Source organism: Sceloporus occidentalis, unplaced genomic scaffold (genome assembly GCF_023333645.1).
Source record: "Sceloporus occidentalis isolate IW3139 unplaced genomic scaffold, rSceOcc1.0.p SCAF_155, whole genome shotgun sequence".
NCBI classification, from domain to species: domain Eukaryota; kingdom Metazoa; phylum Chordata; class Lepidosauria; order Squamata; family Phrynosomatidae; genus Sceloporus; species Sceloporus occidentalis.
In genome coordinates this window covers 1,487,763-1,508,034 of record NW_028317135.1, presented here as the reverse complement: position 1 = coordinate 1,508,034, position 20,272 = coordinate 1,487,763, and the positions used below count along the sequence as shown (strand labels likewise).

Here is a 20,272-nt window from a genome sequence, read left to right as displayed (position 1 = left end):
AATTAAAAAGCAAGACATTCCAAATAACGCTCTCGTGCATTTATTGAAACAGGAACATTTGTAAGATGACGGCACGTCATTTATTAACTTCTTTTAATGCAAGTTAATGAGATTCCTGCCATGATATGGAATATATATAATTCTAGATAATAGCATTAAAAATGGTAACATTGAGCCTACAAAGCATCTTAAAGAAGTGAAAGAAACGAGCTAAAAAGTTAAACGATGAACGCCCGCACTTACAGATTGAGAGGATTAGAATCTGCACCGACACCGGTGTTACGGAGGAGAACGAAGAATTCGTTCCGAGACGTGGAAAGCAGAAGCTCCAAATTACAGTCACTTCCTATTTTTGCAAATATTTCAAACAAAGCACCTTTTATTGGGTATAAGATTTCATGTTTTTGATGAAGCAGATTAAACATTTCCCCTGAAACTGTCTTTTCTCTACCAAATGTAATCTTTTTGTAACGGAACCCAGAATTACAAATAAAAGATTGCCAGCCTGTTCCCAAAAATAATTCTATAAATTGGGCCAACTCTTGTTTCCAAACCTGCAAATCCACCAATCGATTTACAGATAAGCAGCGAAGACCCAAGTCTTTTTTTTCTGCAGGTTTCATAACAATTGGAAAGAAAAATACTTTTTAGCCAAAATCTTAAAGTTCCTTCTGGGATTGAAGCCCATTTCCATATCACGTTTTAATCGCACTTTTGTCGGCTGGGACGCAGTACGGAGGGATCAGGAGGACCAATTTCCTTCTGGTTTGGGGAAGAACTCCTTGATTACTGTAAATGAAAATGTTTCTTAAGTTGGCGGTCCATGGCTTCCATGCTTTAAGCCAAAGTTGGCCCCCCATTCCGCTTCCAATGGTCAGGATGTACCATGGAATATTGGGAGAACCTTATGGTTCGGAAACATTGTCACTTATGCAAGAAGCATAAAGTCTGAGGTCTACGTCTCCTAAGATTTGAGACGTAGGGACTCCCGGTCTTACACTACGGTCAAATCATTAATCACGTGTACTGCTTCTGTGTCCCTTATAACGAGCGGCAGGACGGCTGGGGCTCTCAACAAAAAAAAAAAAAGAATGAAAATAGCCAACAGATTAAGCAGGACATGAAAAACAAGAACACAAATCCTACTACATCTTGGAGACCGACAAGACCGCAATCCAAACCGGTCAGCTACACGAATAATATAAATTCAACTGGTTCCACATAGACGTTGAACGCCGTACCTTCCCGGGGGTCTACACCGCATTCTTACACCGGATACCAAACACTCGCAGAGGCTGCGCAGGTGAACACCACCCACCTGAAAGAAGCTGCATTCAATCCAATAACCACATTAAAGCACTTGTCATACAGCATTAAAGAGTTACACTGACCCCCCCCCCCCCCCCCCCCGCTGTAACAGGGCTGCTGAATGAGCTGGGGCTCTATAACCATGCAGCGTTGCCTCCGTATTAGTGGTCAGGTGGCGACCTCTGGTGGTCAAAGCATTTACTCAATCAACTTTTATAATTATATTTATATATACGCTGCTGGGATGCTTTTTAGGGGTTAATGGATTAAACAGAATTATAAAGTTAGAAACAGACTGGGTCAGCAGTTCAGCCTCATTCGGCCTGTCCGGTCCTGAACATCTTGCTTTCGATTCAGCAGCTGTAGGCCTTTTCCATGTAGGTTATACCCCCTCACTGTACAAGCCTCTACCACTTCTGCTGGGAGGCTGATTCATTTATCTACCCCCCTCTTGGGAAACAAAACACTGACCACCAGGTCTGCACCTGGCCACACCTTCTATGAGACACATTACAAACCACGAGCTGATGCTATAGTGCCTATACGAGGAGGGGGATTAAACATTATGTGAAAATATCACCCATCAAAAACACTTTCACACAGGAGAGAGGGGCTCTCGTCATTTAAACGAAGACTGAATGATAGGGACTACTTGAGTGGGGATTGGTTTATATATATATATATATATATATATATATATATATATATATATATATATATAAAATTATATCCACTCACAGCCATAGTTTGGTTATGTTCTTATCTGCTGCTAATTTACAATTACAAATGTATTACATAGAGCGCAGATACCACTCCCACTGCGCAATAAATAGATCCAAGCTGATGGATACAGTGCAAATGCAGATTCATGATCTGACTTGGGAAATGAGTAGCATTCAGAAAACCCGACAGCAGCACGTGTGACACAAGCACTTCCTCATTAAAAACGGAAAAGTGAAAACAAGGCCACTCAAGTTCTTTGAAAATTCATACTTTTATGTTGGAATCAATATCTGCAATATTAGTGCACAAAAAAAAAATAAAAACAAAAAAAAGACTTCCGAGCCACTTTTCTTTTTTTTAATAGAAGCCTTCAAGCCACTGAAGGACACTCCTGGTGGCGCATCCATCACAAGTTGAGAAGCTTCTCGTTAAGAGCGATCTGTGCCTGGGTAAGATTTGCCAAATAGGTGACCATCAGCAGATCCTGTAGAAGAGACAATAGGGGGACATTTAATTGTTACATCTGCGACATTTATTACTATATGAGAAATGCATGGAATGTAAAGGGCGCAGCTTTAGAGTCACTTACATTAATGTTACTGTTAAGCATTGTTTCGAAATCCTCTGGAGCGATTTTAGGCACTTGGTTCACCAGATCCATCAGGAAACGGCCCACTGTGTTGTCAGCAGCAATTTTTCCAGACTGTAGACACGAAAAGGGGAAAACAAAAATAAATTTGTATATATTTGTTTTACCTCAATTGCGTTAACGGCATTACGGATAAGTACGCGAAGCAGCGCCTACCAGGACATCCTCGGCATACTGGATCACCGTGCTAAGGGAATCCTGTAACTTGTTGGCAGCCGACGCCACCTGTTGCAGATCAGATGTTAGGCCAACTGAGCGGTTTGCACTGGAGCAGGTTTTGGTGATCAGGTCAACTGGAGGAGATAAAAGTACGCAAGAACACGACACGAACGAACGTGCATCTGTCAGACACCACCACTAGGAAACCCAAAACGTTTAAACGTGTAAGCTCAAAGCGTCACCTCCCAATAGCACCAGAATAAAACCAGACAGCATACCTCCGATCCGCTCGGTGTCATAATAGATGTACTGTACAGTAAGCGGGGTGAACATGACCCCCATGGTTTTTCCTGGAACGCCCATTGGCGTGCTGTAGAAGAGAAGTACCGTATTAAACATGGAGGCTGCGTGGATTAGAAAGTACGAGGGAATAAATAAAATTAAATTTATCTACCTGATGTAGGCTTTGATGTTCATGCGCCCCGCCTGTAAGCTGGTGTCCACCGTCAAATGAATGGGGTTATTGGCTTCACGGCTGTAATACTCGTGGATGAGCACGGAATGCTCGGTGATGTCGTTTCCGGTGGCATACCTGAGAGTTAAAGGGAAAGTTATTTGCTGCGCGTCTTCTTTATAAACCAGAGCCAAGGCTTTGCAGTGAATACTCCCATTACATAAACAGGTTTCGTGCACTCCTGATTTTACCTCTACAGCAATAGGCTCACCCCCAATCACTATTGCCTTAATACACGTAGATTGTAATAATGTTTTGGAAATCACACTTGGACTTTAGCTATCCTTAACCCCTTAAGGACAAAGAGCAGCCCCTAAACCCACTGAAAACAATGCATTTTGAGCCCTTACACGTACAGGCTTTGTCATTAAGGGGTTAAAACCAGTGATCTAGTTTATATAAACCTTACTACAGCCTGAAGGCTTTTCATGGATATGGAAGAAAACAGCAGGACATCTTACCAGCCCAGAATCTGCTCGGCAGACGACACCTTCTTGTGAAGTTCATACATGTTCTTGGCAAACTCCATGTCAACAGCCACCTGGAGAACAGAGGCACGCAGTACAACAATTCAAAAACTCATGGAGAGAATGCTAACAAAATATATCTGTAAAACAAGACAGGGCGAGGGGACTGTACCTCGTCCTCGGATTCATTGTGGGGGACGGAGAAGCAGTTGGTGACCTCTATGGCGTGCTTGTCTGCTGTACCTGTCAAAAAAAACACAAAAAACCAAAGGTTACGAACACCCAGAGATCAGACGATCGTTTATTACCAGAATTCATTTACCTGAAACTTCCTAACCACTTGTGGTCCTAAAAGCAGCATTAATGTCTGTAGGGCCCCAACTACTAAACCCAGGAGCCTAAACAGAGAGGCATCTCCCCAACACACAGGGGAAATTTGGCCCCTTGGCAGCTCAGAGACTTGGCCTCCTGTGAGACTGAGCTGGCCCCACTATACCCGGCACTGGTGCAGCAGGTGTAGGGATTACCTCAAAGCCATGTTTGGGACCTACCATGAGCCTAGCATGATGGGAGTTGTGGTCCAGCAGCTGCTGCTTGTTTCTGAATAGTAATAGTAGTAACAGTGCTATAGTAACAATGGCAGCAGCCCCTGAAAGTTGAGGGCGTCTCCTGGCCTTCCTCCCAGCCTGCGCCTCATGTGAGGAAGATAAGCCCCAACACTAGGGGCCGAAGCCTGTGGGTTTAGAGGCCTCCCTATGGCGAAGCCCCTCTCCGAGGCTCACTCTTACCCAGTAGGGTGCCGATAACCCGGGCAGCGCCTTCATTCCGCCGCTCGTAACTGTCCACGATAGACGCCAACACCACGGGATGCACCTTAACCACAGGCCCGTGCAGAGCCGCCTGAGACGCGACGGACAGCAACGCTGAACCTGTAGCCGCCATCTTACCCGGTGGATAAAGAGGAAGAACCTAAACTGCGTCACCATACGCTGCTTTCTGATTGGGCCGTGCCAGGAAGCGCGAATGTCAGCAAATCTATAGGAGGGAGACATAATCCTCTACTCCGATTGGGTGAGAGTTTGTCTATTAGAAAAGCTGAGACTTTCATTGGCTCGCATACAATCAATCAACCCAAACATGTACAACCGCTGCCCACTATTAACCCTAGCATGCCCTGGCCGTAGCGAATACTGACTGCGCCTCTGTTTAACCCCTGAATACCCAAGCAGTAAGCAGTGTTCCTTGTACGCGGGATGCACAGAACTGTACTATTATTATTATCATCATAATTTACTATTATTACAATCACTATCAATAATCACTATTACCATCATTCATTACTATTATTATTATTATTAAAATTCCAGTGCTCCGCCCTCAAGATCCCTTCACCCATGTGCAGTACAGGGCGCCATGTTGGACCAGGTGGGGGTGTGGCTTTTCCTGTCCCCTGGTTACAGTTGCTAGGAGACAGTAGCATACACAGAAAGGAGAGAGAGGAGCAAGATGGCCACCCACTACAGTGCAAACCAGGTATGTCACTGTGTGATCACCGGGCCAAAAGCATTTACTTGGACATTGGCAATAGGGTTATACATAACCCAGGGATGAGGTATATCGATGATATATAGCCGTAATCCGGGGTTAAATTCGATGCTTTATCGCATGCTCCGTAAGCATCACCACTTTTCTGTTATATTTTCTTTGCTTGCAGTTTCAGAGCGCCTTCAGATCCACCAACCTGCAGAGCTGGTCCGTCCCCAAGCAGTTCAAAGAGGTGAGCTCACAGGGGGCTGAATCTTCTTTTGCAACGATGTTGATTTGCTTCCGCAGCGTTTGTACACAGAAGTCAGACAACCCGCCGTGTGCCACAATGTAACACTCTGCGGCGTAAGCAGCGATTCATAGCGCTAATGCTTTCCGTCATCACACAAAAGTGTTCGTATTTCCAATAAAATATATGCAAAAAAATCCAGATGACGGAGGCGCTTCACACCGGACACCACTAGAGGAATCTGAGAGCGAGGAGACGGATATTCCCTGAACGGGCTGCAGAAGCAAGTCACAGGCCACGGCCTAGCGCGTGAGTCACAGGCCACGGCCTAGCGCGTGAGTCACAGGCCACGGCCTAGCGCGTGAGACACAGGCCACGGCCTAGCGCGTGAGACACAGGCCACGGCCTAGCGCGTGAGACACAGGCCACGGCCTAGCGCGTGAGACACAGGCCACGGCCTAGCGCGTGAGACACAGGCCACGGCCTAGCGCGTGAGACACAGGCCACGGCGGGAATACATTGCATAGCGTGACTACTATCTGCCTTGTCCGCTCTTTTTCATAATCATTATGTCTTTGTAGCAACCCTCAACTCATGAAGGCCAGACTCAATTCATTGCCAACGACCGTGGTCATCTACTTCCTGCAGTGCCAAAGTCAAAGGTCAGCTCTTTAAAGGACTTTATGGGAGTGGCGACTGCTAGAAATAGTTACATAACCTCAGGTGGGAAAGGTTATAGGCGCCAAGTTGCCAAGTCTATGGTTTGGTTTCCTATCTGCAGGCCAGTCCGTGGGGAACATTCATGGGCACCTGGGACATGCCTCTAAAGATCCCTCCAGCCAAGGTTACCATGACCTCCCGCTCAGCCCAGGCCTCCAAACGCCTTACAGACTGGATCCACAACGCGTCTCCTCTCATCACCTCATGTAACGGGCTGCGTCCACAGATCACCGGGACGGTGAGACGCGTGACACATTGTTATTTTGCGGCAGGTGGCAATTCTGCAGACCTTTGTGAATCGCAAAGGTCTGCAGAATCTCAAAATACGGAACAGGAGGAGTTGTATTAACTATTCTGTTTACCGGCTTTACAGGCTTCAGCAGACGTAGATGGTGAACAGAAACTCGGCAGTTGTACCATTCTAGAAAACCGTGCGTCTCCTCTGGAAACCATGAACAAAACCAACTCTCCTGGGCCTCCACCTCAGAGCCAGGAAGGCTCTGGTAAAGCCAGCCCGGTGAGCTCAAAAGGCAGGATGGACGAAGATAAGGAAAGAGCCAGGAGCGGACAGAAAAGACCTTCAAGCCATGTATCCCATAGAGAAGACCCAATGAGAGACGTTTGAGTCCTGTACAGTGTCGATAGATGAAGCAGATAACATGTTGCTTATTAGGACCCCTAATCAAGAACAACACATCTTAAAATAAAGACTTGTGTTAAAAATGTCACGTCGTACTAATCTTCCTTCTCTGAACGGGCAGAAGCCGGTAGTCTGTAGCAACACTTATAGAACTCGCAAGGCCGGGGGCGTCCAACCTTCGGCCCTCCAGCGGCAGCAGGACTACATCTCCCATCCTCCTCAGCCAGCCCCTTAGCTGAAAGAGCATTATGGGAGATGTAGTCCTGCAGCAGCTGGAGGGCCGCAGGTTGGACACCCTTGGTCTACGCCGATATCTGTTTGACCTGAGTCCCTGATAAATCTTTCATCAGTAAAGGCTTTTCCTAATATTTACATAGAAGGGGTCGATGTCACTCCGTAACGCCTGGCAGCGGAGGAAGACCTGGCGGAGCGAGTGGGAGAAGTTATGGGCAGCACTCCACCTCCATACAATGACTTATTTCACACGCTACAGCACACAATAAAACGCGTGTTCTGCAGCAACCAGTGACACATTACTCAAAACGCCACAAAAATATAGAAGACCTCTTTATTTTAAGAATATATTTTAATGGGTTTTACAGAGAATAAAATGTTTTTTGATTTGATAAATGCTTCTTTGCACAAGCAGTGACACGGCTAGAATCGCTTCTACAGATCTACGCCGAGTTACAATGAATGGATACGAGGTCTCCGGCACTAGGTTCTGAGGAAGGCGAGTATGTTGAAGAGGACGGCTTGTGTTACCCGTTATAGGTCTATATGCGTGTATTTGATTTAATGGAATAAAAAAAAGAATAAATTGATTGGATGTCCCTGAAGAACCTAAACTTTCTTTGGATGTACACATTCCCTTTACAAAAATGACAGATGGGGGCGGTTAGAGCGGGATTATGGGATACACATCTGCCAGGGTAGGTGTAACCCTTTAAATTGGTGTCCATCGCTAAGGTGAAAAGGTACGCGATTGACCAGAATAAGAACAAGAAAACCCACATAAGACCGAGCCACGTTCCAAGAAGTTATGCGGAACGTTATCTGAAACAGAGCTTCCTATCTTGATCCCTTACAGAGCATTTTAAAAGGGCAACCTTTCAATATTTCCCCACACACCAGCTACTGGAATTTAAATACCATTCCCACCCCAACATCCATACAAAGATTCCCTTGTTCCTCCCCAAAACGCAGAGACACTGGCTGAAGTGTGAGGTTTCCGAACAAAAATGGACTTATTGTATTGCTCTTCAGCATCCCAGTCCCATTTTAGCACTAAGCAAAGGCTTGGTGCACCAATAACATTGAGATTTAGTATTTATCCTCCGAAACGGGATCCTAAAGAACACATTAAAAATACAGAAAACCTTTCCTGAAACAGCACAAGCCCTCTGCTAGCCACCATCAGGCAAAATGCATTCAATCTCATTTGGACTACTTTGCCAGACCTGCAAGCAAGTTTCTAAATTCATATTTTATCTTATGCATAGGAATCAAATACATATTTGGGGACGTTTTTTTTTTTTTTTGCCAAACGTCGATGTATCTTAATTGTAAGCTCACAGGCACAGCGTGCTTACATATTTCTGTTAAATAAACAAGTTAATTAGTAGGAACCCTTGGTTTCCATAGTTCTTAAAAGGCAACCCCCTCTTTACATGATTGTTAGAGGATTATGTTGCAATATTAAAAAGTCCTCCGCACTACAAGTCCTATTCTCTGGTCTGTATCTAATCAGATAAACAGAGAACACCGAACTAATGCTAGATCCATACATATTAAGAAGGCGGATGGCGACAGATATGCGCAATGGCCTCAGGAGTCCGAGAATCCTCTATTAGCAGGATCAAATTTATCATGAAGATCCTGCTACTTCCCTCACTCTAGGTCAACAATCTTGGGGAGTCTAACAGTGTACTTTTTAGAAGCACATAGCTACATCCGACAGAAAAACCTTAGGAGAAAGATAAAGGCAGGTAGAAGTTAAAGAGGGACTAAAAACAAACAAAAAAAAAACAGGATGTATAGAATTGATCTGATGGGACAAAATTAAGAAATGCTGTTCCATTTTGTACAATTAATGATTGATAAATTCTCCAGGAGGGTACGGGGCCAGGGTATGTTCCATCACATGGCAGCAATGGCGGCAGAAGACAGGAGAGTAAGTGCTAATACTATGTATCCAGACTGATATACTTGAGGGATTTTGAACCCCTTGCCCAAGTCCCAAGCCTGCAGAGTTAAAGGGGAAAAAAAAAAAAAAAAAAAAATCAGGAGAAAGTACACCACGAAGCACCACTTGTTTCAGCTGTACAGACGGACTTTACTCACCAGATGCCTGACTCCATTCCAGGTGTGGTACGTAAGAGGGAAGGCCAATGTAAATTTTGCAGAGTAGATCAGAGCTGGCCCAAGACTGAGGGACTTCACCAGCTCCAGGTACAAAGCATAGTCTCCAGGAAGCGCAAGAGCGGCCAACGCAAACAGGGACACACCTGGAAGACGACAGATATTCAGGGGGTGGGTTTACGAAGGTGAAAACTACCCTAAAAAAGGACCCACTGAACTATTTATCTGTCCCTTTAAACTCCAATAAGCATAGAAATCATACCAGCACTCATCGCAACCCCGGTGCCTCGATGGGTGATGGACATCATCATCGGCATAGACCACCTGTGACAAGGACCAATTAAAAAAGTAAGTAGTACTCGTGGATTGCAGCCAGGAGCCGAGTTTCCACCACCTTTACTGGGCGGTTATAATGATCAGTGGCCTCTTTCCCATTACATTAACGCAGCATATGTTACCCAAAAATGAACTCACTGCTGAGCAGCGATAATGGCACAAGCCAAGATTAGAGCAAAGCCTAGAAATAAAACCAGAAACATTTTCAATAAACAGTGATATTAATAAAACTGTGGGTGGCAGAGCTGGCGCAAGCTACATGGAACCGAGCTCAGAGAAGCCGTGTTAGCACATTCTGTGCGGGGAGCATGTGCCAGGAATGTGCCGAGGGGGAGCTGGAGCGTGCGCGCTTCTCACCCCAAGTCCCTAGATAGCACAGTTATTCACCGTGCCGTGGGGAGCTGGTATTTGTGCGGGTGGCTCAACGGCCGGCTCTGGCAGAGAAAATCCAAAGACAGAAAAGAGAACAGAGCGCCGAGGAGAGGAGAGGGGGAGGTAGAGCTGAAAGGAGTGCTTTCTCTGGGCACGGGGCGGCCTATGCCCACTCCATGTCTGCACAAGGAGAAGAATTTCCAGACTAGCACAAAGGAATCAAATGATTTCATTCAGTATCTTGGCCCGGACTGAGAGACGCTAAAAACTCGGATATTTCAAGCAAGATGTCTCTCCCTTTCCATTTCCTCAGTAAAGCCGTTAGGATAAGACCGTGCGCTAAAAGTCAGACCTACAACACATTAAAAATAGCAAGACCTAGAAAGCGAAGTCTAGAACGCACACGTTTGCGTATAACAGACCCCGTAAGATTAGCTAGAAGATACAGTATCCGTAGCATCGGAGATCACCCACCTGTAGATTGTGATGTGCGGAGACATCGGGCGATCGAGATTAGTATTTTTGGCCCAGAACCGTTCCATTTCATGCTGTGCTGTGCTGCCCATCGGAACTGCACTGATTAAAAAAAATCATAAGAAAGAAATTAACCAAATCCAGTGGGTTTTTCTGACACTTAATTTCTACATTCAAACATAAGCATAGCCTGAACCCCCCCACGTCAGGATGTGGCTCTAAACACAACCCCGATATGTAAAAGCTTCCCATTACATTGGCCGTCGCTGTCACACTTTGTTACATAAGTTTCCTTTAAGCAAACAATTAGCTTCATAAGCTCCATTCTTGCTACATTGTATTGTTGCGAGTAGGACCCTCCGTGCCCCGTGTCTCCGCCGGGCTTGTCTCGCTACATGTGTTACGTGTCATGGGTCGCATGTCATGTGTTGGCACTTTGCTATTAAACAAATCTTACAGCATCCCAAGCCGTAGATCGCGCATGAAACGGGATAGAGGATATCATGAACCGGGACCGATGTGCAGCTGCGGTACTTACTGCTTCAAGCTGAATACGGGCGAGAGCTGGCCCCGGAGACACTGCCTCCCCGCATGCCTGGAGAGAGGGGGGAAGAGAGATGAGAGAGAGCACGCTGGTCTATAGCTACATGTGCTTTCAGCCCACCTGTAGCCATGGTTTCAGTTGCCCACCCTACCTACACCAAGCACCCAGTGACCCTTTGCTTCTAGCACATTTTTATTAGCCCTGTGTTTAACCCCTTGGCTGCTGTTCCGGTAGTCTGACCGTTAAAGTCGGTTACAGAAGCCAGATACTCAGCCCACATGCAGGAGGCCGCACACCCGTCATTAAAAGGCAATACATTTATAATGACCGCTTCTTCTCCCCTATAACACTCCGAGTTGCCCCCTCCACACCCTACTGCAGGGGTAAAATAGCCCCCTAGCTAAACTCCCTTCAACACTAACCCCCTGCACACCCAGTAAGTTACCCCTCTCTCTGGGCCCCTCGTCCTAGCATCACCCCCCCATTTACCCCCCACTGCCGACTATGTCGTGCCCCCTGACCCCACCAAACTGCCCCCTGTGTAGTAAAGTCACCTCAATAACAAAGTCGCCATCTTTAACTGCCCGGAAACAACGTCAATCTCTCGTGCCTATTTTACAACGTATTCCCTCCGCCCACTGCCTCCTGATTGGTTACAGTGGTGACAGGAGGCGGGGCGGAGATACTCGGCTGGTGGGCAGCTGTCAGGCTAGAACCAGGCACGAATGGGTTAATTAGGGTAGTAATTCCCCCCCCCGGGGGGCAATCTGCGGTATCAGACAGCATGTAAACATTTCACTGAATCAATACACGTGTACAGCTCTGCGGTATATGCCGGTGCTATATACATACACCTCTACGGTATATGCCGGTGCTATATACATACACCTCTACGGTATATGCCGGTGATTTATAAATACACCTCTACGGTATATGCCGGTGCTATATACATACACCTCTATGGTATATGCCAGTGCTGTATACATACACCTCTACGGTATATGCCGGTGCTCTATACATACACCTCTACGGTATATGCCGGTGCTCTATACATACACCTCTACGGTATATGCCGGTGCTATATACATACACCTCTACAGTATATGCCGGTGATTTATAAATACACCTCTACGGTATATGCAGGTGATTTATAAACACACCTCTACGGTATATGCCGGTGCTTTATAAATACACCTCTACGGTATATGCCGGAGATTTATAAACACACCTCTACGGTATATGCCGGTGCTATATACATACAACTCTACGGTATATGCCGGTGATTTATAAATACACCTCTGCGGTATATGCAGGTGCTATATACATACACCTCTACGGTATATGCCGGCGCTTTATAAATACACCTCTACGGTATATGCCGGTGCTTTATAAATACACCTCTATGGTATGTGTTGGTGCTTTATAAATACACCTCTGCGGTATATGCCGGTGATTTATAAATACACCTCTACGGTATATGCCGGCGGTGATTTATAAGTACATCTCTGCGGTATATGCAGGTGCTATATACATACACCTCTACGGTATATGCCGGTGCTATATACATACACCTCTACAGTATATGCCGGTGATTTATAAATACACCTCTACGGTATATGCAGGTGATTTATAAACACACCTCTACGGTATATGCCGGTGCTATATACATACACCTCTACGGTATATGCCGGAGATTTATAAACACACCTCTACGGTATATGCCGGTGCTATATACATACAACTCTACGGTATATGCCGGTGATTTATAAATACACCTCTGCGGTATATGCCGGTGATTTATAAATACACCTCTACGGTATATGCCGGTGCTCTATACATACACCTCTACGGTATATGCCGGTGCTATATACATACACCTCTACAGTATATGCCGGTGATTTATAAATACACCTCTACGGTATATGCCGGTGATTTATAAACACACCTCTACGGTATATGCCGGTGCTATATACATACACCTCTACGGTATATGCCGGAGATTTATAAACACACCTCTACGGTATATGCCGGTGCTATATACATACACCTCTACGGTATATGCCGGTGATTTATAAACACACCTCTACGGTATATGCCGGTGCTATATACATACACCTCTACGGTATATGCCGGAGATTTATAAACACACCTCTACGGTATATGCCGGTGCTATATACATACAACTCTACGGTATATGCCGGTGATTTATAAATACACCTCTGCGGTATATGCAGGTGCTATATACATACACCTCTACGGTATATGCCGGCGCTTTATAAATACACCTCTACGGTATATGCCGGTGCTATATACATACACCTCTATGGTATATGCCGGTGATTTATAAATACACCTCTACGGTATATGCCGGCGCTTTATAAATACACCTCTACGGTATATGCCGGTGCTTTATAAATACACCTCTATGGTATGTGTTGGTGCTTTATAAATACACCTCTGCGGTATATGCCGGTGATTTATAAATACACCTCTACGGTATATGCAGGTGCTATATACATACACCTCTACGGTATATGCCGGCGGTGATTTATAAGTACATCTCTGCGGTATATGCAGGTGCTATATACATACACCTCTACGGTATATGCCGGCGCTTTATAAATACACCTCTGCGGTATATGCCGGTGCTTTATAAATACACCTCTACGGTATATGCCGGTGATTTATAAATACACCTCTGCGGTATATGCCGGTACTATATACATACACCTCTGCGGTATATGCCGGTACTATATACATACACCTCTGCGGTATATGCCGGTGCTATATACATACACCTCTACGGTATATGCCGGCGCTTTATAAATACACCTCTACGGTATATGCCGGTGATTTATAAACACACCTCTACGGTATATGCCGGTGATTTATAAATACACCTCTGCGGTATATGCAGGTGCTTTATAAATACACCTCTACGGTATATGCCGGTGCTTTATAAATACACCTCTACGGTATATGCCGGTGCTATATACATACACCTCTACGGTATATGCCGGTGATTTATAAATACACCTCTACGGTATATGCCGGTGCTATATACATACACCTCTACGGTATATGCCGGTGATTTATAAATACACCTCTACGGTATATGCCGGTGCTATATACATACACCTCTACGGTATATGCCGGTGCTATATACATACACCTCTACGGTATATGCCGGTGCTCTATACATACACCTCTACGGTATATGCCGGTGCTATATACATACACCTCTACAGTATATGCCGGTGATTTATAAATACACCTCTACGGTATATGCCGGTGATTTATAAACACACCTCTACGGTATATGCCGGTGCTATATACATACACCTCTACGGTATATGCCGGAGATTTATAAACACACCTCTACGGTATATGCCGGTGCTATATACATACAACTCTACGGTATATGCCGGTGATTTATAAATACACCTCTGCGGTATATGCAGGTGCTATATACATACACCTCTACGGTATATGCCGGCGCTTTATAAATACACCTCTACGGTATATGCCGGTGCTATATACATACACCTCTACGGTATATGCCGGAGATTTATAAACACACCTCTACGGTATATGCCGGCGCTTTATAAATACACCTCTACGGTATATGCCGGTGATTTACAAATACACCTCTGCGGTATATGCCGGCACTATATACATACACCTCTGCGGTATATGCAGGTGCTTTATAAATACACCTCTACGGTATATGCCGGTGCTTTATAAATACACCTCTATGGTATGTGTTGGTGCTTTATAAATACACCTCTGCGGTATATGCCGGTGATTTATAAATACACCTCTACGGTATATGCCGGCGCTTTATAAATACACCTCTGCGGTATATGCCGGTGCTTTATAAATACACCTCTACGGTATATGCCGGTGATTTATAAATACACCTCTGCGGTATATGCCGGTACTATATACATACACCTCTGCGGTATATGCCGGTACTATATACATACACCTCTGCGGTATATGCCGGCGCTATATACATACACCTCTACGGTATATGCCGGCGCTTTATAAATACACCTCTACGGTATATGCCGGTGATTTATAAACACACCTCTACGGTATATGCCGGTGATTTATAAATACACCTCTGCGGTATATGCAGGTGCTTTATAAATACACCTCTACGGTATGTGTTGGTGCTTTATAAATACACCTCTACGGTATATGCCGGTGCTATATACATACAACTCTACGGTATATGCCGGTGCTATATACATACAACTCTACGGTATATGCCGGTGATTTATAAATACACCCCTGCTTTATATAATCTGCCCCTTCACCCTGATAATCTGTCCTTCTCGCTGCAACCCCAAGATTCTACCCTTTTACCTTGAGAACGCCCTACTGAGACTCTTAAGATCTGCCCCTCCAGTCGGATTATTTGCCCCATTCACCCTTAAAATTACTTCTTTTTCCCCCGAGTCCGTGGCCACACTCAGGCCAGACCCGTGGCGTGGCTCTCCCCCCCGTCCATCCTGCTCCTCTTATTACCCAGAACACAATGGGCTATTATTGTTAGAGCTTGCCCCCATGAACCTCCCTTCAAACCCCCCCCCCCCCGACTGTATCCTCAGATCTGCACCCACTGTCCACATTCGGCCACCAGATTGGTCAGAGAGCCGGGAGAAGGATTTACCGACCCCCCCCTCGGGGGTATTTAAACCATGGCCCCAGCTCACAGAGCCGTATTCCAGTGCAGGAGGTATCTGAGGGTAACGGGGCTCCCCTCATGAGTTTGGGGATCTATTAGAAATCAGATGGCACCTTCAGGAACCCGCAGCACTTCATGGCCCGTACTGGCTCTCGCCCTGCTCTTCACTTTGGGTAAGTTAATCACCTGTTGCCCCCTATTACCTCTCAGAGGGGCAACAGCGGGCAGCGCGATCCCGGGAAGGGGTAGCCATATTCTGCCTGCGGCTGCATTCTTCTGGGCATTTAAAACAAATAATTCAGGGACACTTTGCCTCGATACTAATACAAGAAACGGATTGCAAGCTCTGCAGGCAAGTAGGAAATGATGCTTCTGACCCAAAGAGCTTGCAATTCAATTGAAGCGTTAAGAATTGAGACAAGTTGGAAATTTTTTATATTAACAAGTCTGGGTAAAGGCAAATATTTGAGCAGAATTTTCTTCTTCTACGTAAATAGTTGAATTTGTCGCCCTGAGAATGTTTATCCCGGAATGGTTCCGATTATCGGTTTGGTTCAGAAAGAAATGTTAGAACAAGAGCCCGGAATCTAACACAACAGGGGCACAGGCTGAGATGGAAGGGAAGGAATAAGTGAATAGTTTAGATTATGGGCGCTGTGCTCAGTTTAAATCAATGACTGTGAATAGGAAAGGGCAGATGTGGTGTGCTGTGATCATAAAAGCCGCTAATGCCCCTATTATAACAGGGACGTATTCTTAGATCCTGTATCTATAGTATTTATGCCTGAAGGAGGTCAATGAAGGATGTGTTCTGATGTTTGATATTGTTGGTGCCGTACAAATAAGAAATATTATTAATTATTATCATTATTATTATAATTATCATTATTATTATCATTATTATTATCATCATTATCATTATTATTATCATTATTATTATAATTATCATTATTATCATTATTATTATTATAATTATCATTATTATTATTATAATTATCATTATTATTATTATTATTATTATTATCATCATTATTATTATTATTATAATTATTATTATTATTATTATTATTATCATCATTATCATTATCATTATTATTATTAGTAGTAAACACAGCAGATTTCTTGTTACTTACGTGAATACATTTTCAGAGGTCTGAATGCTGTTTCTGTGACGTCGTCTACCTGACGTCCCCCGGATGATGGTCTGATTTTTTAAATGGTTTTCCGTTACTTTTCCTCCGACAGATTTCTCTCCAAGCCTGGCCATCGAAGTTTACACAGATCGGGAAGTCCATGGCACGGTGGGCTCTAAGGTCACCCTGTCCTGCACGTTCTGGTCAAGCGAATGGATTTCCGACGATATTTCTGTGAGCTGGCACTACCAGCCCGATAACAGCCGGGACACGTACTCGGTAAGACACATCGCACCTTTCAGGAGACCGAAGCTCACCGAGAGCCATCATAAAATGTCCACATCAGCACGGGGCGTTTTGGCTAATAAGAAGTCACCGCTGGGGTCAATAAGTGGACCTGTTCCCATATGAGTGTCATAGAAGGTAGTCATGGAGGGGGGGGGGACGACAAAGTGAGACCCCTTTCTTTAAGCAATATGTTTTAGGCTCCAAAGGACTCTCTGAAGACATGTTTTGCCCATCTGAGATGAAGTCCTTCAAGCATTAAAGATGTCTTCTTCTGGTATTTGTCTGGTTTGAGAGATGAAGATAATAAGCTAACATCTCTCTCCCCCATTAGATATTTCATTATGCCAAGGGTCAGCCCTACATTGATGACACAGGGGTGTTTAAAGACCGCATCGAGTGGATCGGATACCCAAAGAGCAAGGATGGATCCATTGTCCTCCGCAACCTGGAATACACAGACAACGGCACCTTCACCTGCGACGTAAAGAACCCGCCCGATGTCGTGGGGAAGTCTTCTTACGTTCACCTTCTTGTCTTTGACAAAGGTGAGATTCCTTCTGCCTGGACTCTCTTCCCAAACGCTAAAGCAGGATGAAACGTGACTTTATTGCTTGCGTGACCCTATAATTCTGAGAGATTGGAGAGGAGAAGAACATCTTCAGCAGGAAGTGAAGGGTGCAACAGCGTACTGCTTCCCCGAGCTTACTCAGAAGTTATAACTTAGACTAAACTCTGTCTCTGTCTTGGCAGGTCCAGTCCGTGCGGGAATGGTTTTGGGCATCATCATCGGAGCTGTACTCGCCCTGGTTATCGTCGTGGCCCTCATTGCCTACGCAATCCGCTACTGCTGGCTGAGGAGGCAGGCCCGGATGCAGCGGGAAATCAGGTAGGTCCTCAAATGTGTTCTTACTGGCTATTGTTACCAAACGTCTAACAACAAATAAATGCTATTTTCAGTGCCGTAGAGTATAGGCTGATATTTTGTAACGTTGTCCTTATGGAGTTCCACCTGCATACTTATAGGCAGTGTACCTGGACCTAGCACTGGAATTGTTGGGTTGTTGAAGAGTATACTCATAGATTGTGGACCTCACTCCTTTACCCTCAGAACCTGATGGTCCAAAGTGATTTTATCTACACCTTGGTCCTCCCTTTAGCTCGCCAGCTATTAAGTTGATCTAGAGGCTGCCTATCTTGGCACGCTCCTTCTAAATATATTCTATGTCTTCTGTTTCCAGCGCTCTAGAAAGAGGGAAGCTTCACAAACCATCCAAAGACTCCTCCAAGCGGAGCAGACAGGTAAGATCCAACGTTAAAACTCGCACACCAGAGGAAGATTTGGGCTTCGGATCTCTGGTCAGTTTAGGGTTTTAGAATCAGAGGCGTTTTTAGTTTCTGTCAATGAGAGCCCGTTGAGTCACACTGAAGAACCAAGTGTGTTATTTTGAAAAAGATATCCTCTCTGATAAACCACTCCGTAGTACTGACGATTTGCAGCCAAAGGAACTACATTTGTTCCATAAATGTATCATTTTATGTTTCAATGGTTTCCCTCCAAGGATATTTTGACCCAAAAAGACATTACTGGACTTTATGCTGAGCTTTTTTTATGAAACAAAAACCTAATTTCTGCGTATCTTCTACCTTCTCTAGACTCCCATCCTGTACGCCATGTTAGACCAGACCAGGAGCACCAAGGCCAGCGATAAGAAGTCCAAGGGAGGCATCGGGGACTCTCGCAAAGATCGGAAATAGCAATTAGCAGGCAGGGAAGGTACACACAAGGCAGATGAGGAGTCCCCCCGCAGTTCCAAGGTGGTCTACACTATCGAGATGGAAATGAGGGGGGACGAAGGTGAGGATCAACCCCACAGAGGTGCTGTAAAGTCTCCCAGCAAGAACAGCCTCAAAAACGCCTTAAAGAACCTAATTAAAAGTGATTCAGAGAAACAAACCTAATTGACGTAGGAGCACTGGGGATTTGGGGGATAGGTGAGGATTCCAAAGATATGTCAACAGAGAACATAGAACACCGTAACCTTAACTCAACATCATTTAGAGTTTGGTCAACTGCGACCTCCCCAACATCTGGAGGTTCCGGCTGCCCAACCATGTTCCATCCACCTTCTCCCACTGCTCCCAAATCCTCACTGGTCCTTTAAAATGCCTTTAAATAACATGCTGTGTGTCGAGCGTATACCATCGTGTACCTTTCCCTGCGGGAAACTTGCAAGAACTTTCCGAGTAAACAAGGATCAAAGAAGGACTCTTCTGCGATGCAGGGATCCGGCTCCCCTCCCAAGGGGAGACTGCAGTGCTTAGGCACGGTCTCCCTCCTGGGAATACACTAATAGGAGTGATAATATGATCAAGGCCTGGCAACATAATTACACGGGGAATGGTAAAGGAGGGTTACGTTTCTGGGTCTCCCTCAGTGTAGACATTCAGGTCTGCAGATGGAGGGCCGTTACTGGGATTGCCCGGCCAGCCTGGATCATATCATCCTCAGCTGCATTGAGTTCAGTACTGTATCATAATAACCCCCCCCCCCCCCACAGCAATGCATTTTGGGATTTGGGGTATAACCAAGGACAAACATGGGGTCTCACCGAGCCGCGGTGGGTACCGAGTCTTTATTTTGTTGCACCAAAGCCTACAGCCTAAATCTCTTGCAAATAACAAATCTGGTGCAGAAAGGAACCGGAAGTAAAGACTTCAACCTGCTCTTGGTAGAGAAACCATGCGCATGTCCAAAAAGTTCACCGTATTGTGAAGGTACAAATATTGCCTTTTCTAGCCTCTCTCTAGGGCAATATTTCTACAGTCTGCTTGACCCCCTTCGCTGTTCTCAGGGCAGTAAAGGGGGTTATATGTTCCCTGTCCGCTGTTAGATGATGCGAGGTGCGAGCCTCTATCTCCAGCAGTACCCCAAATCCTCAAATGTTGCTTAGTGGGGTAAGAAACGTGAACTAAGGGCAGCTAAGAAGGGTAACACTACCAAGTTCTTCCCTGATTCCTCCAATATTCTTGAGTTCTCTGCAGGCCTCGGGTCTGAAGTTAGCGTAAATGTAGTTTAATACATTTTTTGGAGTTTTTATTCAGCCCTAAAGCTGTTTT

General features: G+C 45.1%; 4 protein-coding genes across 7 annotated transcripts; 2 read left to right on the top strand and 2 right to left on the bottom strand.

Annotated features, from left to right (window-relative positions):
- Positions 1 to 2,437: 2,437 nt before the first annotated feature.
- On the bottom strand, positions 2,438 to 4,762 carry LOC149280504 (eukaryotic translation initiation factor 3 subunit F-like). The gene is made up of 8 exons (XM_089500547.1): positions 4,609 to 4,762; positions 3,993 to 4,063; positions 3,815 to 3,894; positions 3,294 to 3,431; positions 3,118 to 3,209; positions 2,837 to 2,973; positions 2,621 to 2,734; positions 2,438 to 2,515 (listed from the first exon to the last, which is right to left on the bottom strand). The coding sequence occupies exons 1-8, from the start codon at positions 4,760 to 4,762 to the stop codon at positions 2,438 to 2,440; spliced, it is 864 nt and encodes a 287-aa protein (XP_089356673.1).
- A 564-nt stretch (positions 4,763 to 5,326) lies between these two features.
- On the top strand, positions 5,327 to 8,034 carry LOC149280503 (protein Flattop-like). The gene is made up of 6 exons (XM_089500489.1): positions 5,327 to 5,353; positions 5,535 to 5,597; positions 6,176 to 6,256; positions 6,376 to 6,552; positions 6,688 to 6,831; positions 7,924 to 8,034. Exons 1-6 carry the CDS (start codon positions 5,327 to 5,329, stop codon positions 8,032 to 8,034), a joined length of 603 nt encoding a protein of 200 aa, XP_089356615.1.
- A 1,059-nt stretch (positions 8,035 to 9,093) lies between these two features.
- On the bottom strand, positions 9,094 to 11,615 carry LOC149280502 (succinate dehydrogenase cytochrome b560 subunit, mitochondrial-like). Of its 4 annotated transcripts, XM_089500527.1 has the most exons (6): positions 11,596 to 11,615; positions 11,036 to 11,092; positions 10,498 to 10,599; positions 9,578 to 9,639; positions 9,298 to 9,461; positions 9,094 to 9,198 (listed from the first exon to the last, which is right to left on the bottom strand). In XM_089500527.1, exons 1-6 carry the CDS (start codon positions 11,613 to 11,615, stop codon positions 9,094 to 9,096), a joined length of 510 nt encoding a protein of 169 aa, XP_089356653.1. The 4 variants fall into 4 exon arrangements, with proteins under 4 accessions (XP_089356653.1, XP_089356654.1, XP_089356655.1 ...); XM_089500528.1 differs by lacking the exon at positions 11,036 to 11,092; XM_089500529.1 differs by lacking the exon at positions 11,036 to 11,092 and having other exon boundaries at positions 9,584 to 9,639.
- Positions 11,616 to 15,840: 4,225 nt separating this feature from the next.
- LOC149280501 (myelin protein P0-like) lies at positions 15,841 to 18,910 on the top strand. The gene is made up of 6 exons (XM_089500488.1): positions 15,841 to 15,907; positions 16,980 to 17,146; positions 17,487 to 17,700; positions 17,906 to 18,041; positions 18,394 to 18,454; positions 18,809 to 18,910. Exons 1-6 carry the CDS (start codon positions 15,841 to 15,843, stop codon positions 18,908 to 18,910), a joined length of 747 nt encoding a protein of 248 aa, XP_089356614.1.
- The last annotated feature ends 1,362 nt before the right edge of the window (positions 18,911 to 20,272 follow it).